We start from the raw sequence: 3338 nt of genomic DNA, 5'->3' as shown, positions 1-3338 counted from the left end.
TAAAGGATCTCAGCATTGGGGGGCTGTAGCCTGTGGCTGCTCCATCTTCATGCAGAGTCCCCAGTGTCCTCTAATGATCCCCCCCACTTCCTGTCTCCCATCCCTGCAGTGTTTCCTCTCTCTGGTGCCTTCCCTAACGCAAGCCTCAGGAAACGCTTTCCCTGTGTGATCTTGATGCCTCCAGCCCTCTCCTCCACTACCTGTTAGGTGGCCCTGATATGACACATGCATTTCCCCTGTAGTGGACAGCTGCCACTTGCTGCCACCATTGAGGACATCCATTCATCCAGCCCTCCTCCAGAGCCTTCTGTCTCTTGCACAGCCCATGTGTGTCCAGGGAAGTGACCCCATGCCTCGCTCCAGGGAGCCAGCCCTGATGGATAATCACCCCCTACCCCGGCCAAAATGATTGGACGCACAATCCAGTTCCGACCAACGAGAAGGGTGTTTACTTGCTGGAGGCATCTGAGACGACAGCAGAGGTGCTACAGAGAAGGTGCTGCTCTGGCAGTGAGGCAGTGAGGGAGGGATTCTGTGGAAGCTGCAGGCAGCCATCTTTTCATCCTTGGAGCATGGCGGCCTGGGATGTGGCAGATACAAACGCAGAGGGAGGCAGGAAAACACTGGATGAAATTGCTTCCCTGCTGCCAATGCCGACACCACTGGGCTTTTCACTTTCATAAGCCAAGAAATTTCTGTTACTGATTAAACAAATTGCCTTTATTGTTAAACCAATGATTGGATATCAGAAACAGCCTAGCTAATGTAGCTCCTTTTGGATAAAAGTGGAAGTCTCACATTCACCTTTAATGTTATTTCATTTTCCAAAATCAATTTCCTGGTACCACGCAAACAAGAGCACTGGTAAATGTATCACCTGAGCCGCAGGCCACCCATGCTCACAAGTGTGTCCCTGCCATGGGTGGTTTTGAAGACATATACATGGCTCTCCAGCTCTCGTGGGGGCCAGGGGCTTCTGTGTGCTCTTCAAAGCCTTCACCCATTGGGCCTCTGTCCATCTTTCCAATATTTGGGGGACCCAATATTTGCCCCATCAGGCCCAGGCAGGAGGGCCTCCAGCACGCGCAGCCCCGACCACACTGTGAGAGGCTCACTTGGCAAGGGTGGAGGGCCCAGAGTGGCGTCGTCCTGCTGTAGCTTCCTTCTAGCCTCTACCACCCCTGGGGGCCTCCAAGGAGCAGGTGGCTAGATGTCCTCTTGTGCCCATGCACAGGGCACAGTGGAGGAGGAACCGGAACCCAGCCCATGTTTCTGTCCCCACCCTGGCACCCCAAGGTTTCCTCTCAGGCAACAAGGAGCACACGAAGTGAGCCCCTGTACACGGGTGGCTGGGATGTGTTCATCTTCCACAGGGAGGCGAGTGCTGGGGACGAGGACAAAGGCCTATGCCCAGTCCCAGTTCTGACACTGCCTTGCTGAGTCACCCATCAGCCCTAACGCTTCCTGGAGGAGACAAGCAGACAGGGTGCCCCAGAGAGGAGCTGTGTCACTAAGGGCCCGGACACCCCACCTCTGGGTCACACTTGGCCACTGCTTCGCTTTTGGCTTCAGTTTGTTTACTGAACAGAAGGGAAGGGGGCACTGTGAGACGAAGGACACTGACTCAGGTCGGGGAGTGGCCCTCACTGTATCGAGTCCGTGGCTGGGGACTAAAGTGGCACTGAGACTCCCCCGAAGTCACATCACAGAGCTGGAGTGACTTGCTGACTCCCTGGCCCCAACTTGCTTTTTCATTTGTCGAAAGCACACTGGCTGCAGCAGCTGGTGGGGGTGTGGTGGTTCCAGGGCTGGCTGTCACTTGGCCTCCTGCAGAGGTAAGCTGAAGGCTATGTTGGACCCGCCAGAGGTCAGGTGACAGCTGCTTTCCCTTTCAGGATTGGGAAGGAGTCACCTGAGTATATTCTCAGTGAGCTAAACATGACATGCCAGAGCCCAGCTCTCCAAGCAGCCCCTTCCTCCTTCTCAAGGCACTTTCAGAAGCCGCTGGATTCTGACTGGGGCTCCGCCACTTCATCGCCAGTGCCTCTGCTGTGCTGGCTCACCTCTTCTGAGGGTGTGGAAGCAAACCCAGGTCAAGCTGTGAGGAGCGCCTAGCACCTGGCCAGAGCCAGGTACATGCCAGCTATTATTATGAGCCCAACTGCGACAGGTGAACACACTTAGTGCGACATGCTGCTGTAGCCTGGCACTGGGCACCTCCCCATGCTCCGAGAATGCTATTTGGAGAAGCCTTTCTCTATCGTCTCAGTCACTTCAGGGTGCAGGAAGCGGCTGGCCAACCGTTCGATGTCGTCCAGCGTTAGGCGGCTCAGGGACCTCTCGTAATCCTGGGGAGAGAACGGCAGGAAGATTCAGGGGCTGCCAGTGGGGAGCCATGCACAGGTAGGGGCTGGGAGGGACTGGGCCTGGAGAGGATACCCAGGGTTACCCTTCTCACCCTCTGTAGCTGTTCCAGGACCCTGCTGGCATCTGCCGCACTGAAGTGGCGGGCCAAGACTTTGGAGATTAGCTGCCAGACATGCGGGGGTGGGGAGTCGGCCAGCCTCTGGGCCTCGCCTTCTTCTAGCAGCACCTTCTCCAGGGGTTTGACCACTAGGTTGAGCTTGGAGTTGGGCCCGATGCTATAATCCGAGAGTCGTTTCCCATCTGCCAAAGACAGATCAATGGGTTCCTCCGCCGCCGCCGTGGGGGTGGCCCGGGACGCGAGACCGCCTCGGGCGGCGGGAGTGGAGCGCTGCGGCATCCGGCAGTGAGGCATGCGGCCGCCTCCCTTGGGGTCATGTGGCGCTTGGCGCCGGCACCCCGACCCGTTACACGGCTGCCGGCCTCGGCCCGCGCACCCCAGTCCCGCTTCCTGCGGGGCTCCCTGGGCGTCTCCTCTCCCTGGGTACCTGCCAGGGCCTTGCCCTTGAACAGCAGCCGCTGCTGGCGCACGGGGACGTTCAGCTTCTCGGAGAGCAGCTGCTTCAGCGTGGACACCAGCTCGTCCTCCGGCACCTGGCCGCGCGGAGGGTGGAAGGCAAAGGGTTGAGGCCGCGGCCCCCAGGCGGCGAAGCCCACGCGTCCGCTGCCGAGGGCAGCTCTCCCGGCTCCCAGTCCCCGGCCCGGCCGCCCCGTGCCCGCCCTTGGCCCTGCTGGTCACCCTGGCAGGAGCAGGCGAGAGAGCGCGCCGGACCCGGCCGCCCGGCCCGGGGACCCTACCTGCAGGCTGCACTCCCGGCCCTGCAGCGCCTTCACCGTCAGCTGCATGGCGGTCGCGACGGCGTCCACTCCGGCCGGCGCGCACCCCAACCACCCCCCGCCGCGCGCCGCCGCCG

The 3338-nt window shown here is 60.1% G+C and overlaps 1 protein-coding gene across 1 annotated transcript; it reads right to left on the bottom strand.

Moving 5' to 3' along the window:
* Positions 1-430: 430 nt before the first annotated feature.
* On the bottom strand, positions 431-3332 carry UBL4A (ubiquitin like 4A). Its single transcript, XM_023199808.1, has 4 exons — positions 3223-3332; positions 2913-3018; positions 2459-2667; positions 431-2348 (listed from the first exon to the last, which is right to left on the bottom strand). The coding sequence occupies exons 1-4, from the start codon at positions 3268-3270 to the stop codon at positions 2238-2240; spliced, it is 474 nt and encodes a 157-aa protein (XP_023055576.1). The 5' UTR covers positions 3271-3332; the 3' UTR covers positions 431-2237.
* Between the last annotated feature and the right edge of the window lie 6 nt (positions 3333-3338).

This window comes from Piliocolobus tephrosceles, unplaced genomic scaffold, assembly GCF_002776525.5.
Source record: "Piliocolobus tephrosceles isolate RC106 unplaced genomic scaffold, ASM277652v3 unscaffolded_19797, whole genome shotgun sequence".
In the NCBI taxonomy this organism is placed as follows: Eukaryota; Metazoa; Chordata; class Mammalia; order Primates; family Cercopithecidae; genus Piliocolobus; species Piliocolobus tephrosceles.
This window is presented reverse-complemented; position numbering and strand designations above follow the sequence as displayed.

Excerpts from the sequence above, each read along its gene's own strand:
- UBL4A (XM_023199808.1), bottom strand. The coding sequence starts at position 3,270 with ATGCAGCTGACGGTGAAGGCGCTGCAGGGCCGGGAGTGCAGCCTGCAG. Across the intron at positions 3,019-3,222 it reads GCCGGGAGTGCAGCCTGCAG|GTGCCGGAGGACGAGCTGGT; the intron begins GTAGGGTCCCCG and ends CCGCGCGGCCAG. Across the intron at positions 2,349-2,458 it reads TCCTGGAACAGCTACAGAGG|GATTACGAGAGGTCCCTGAG; the intron begins GTGAGAAGGGTA and ends TTCTCTCCCCAG.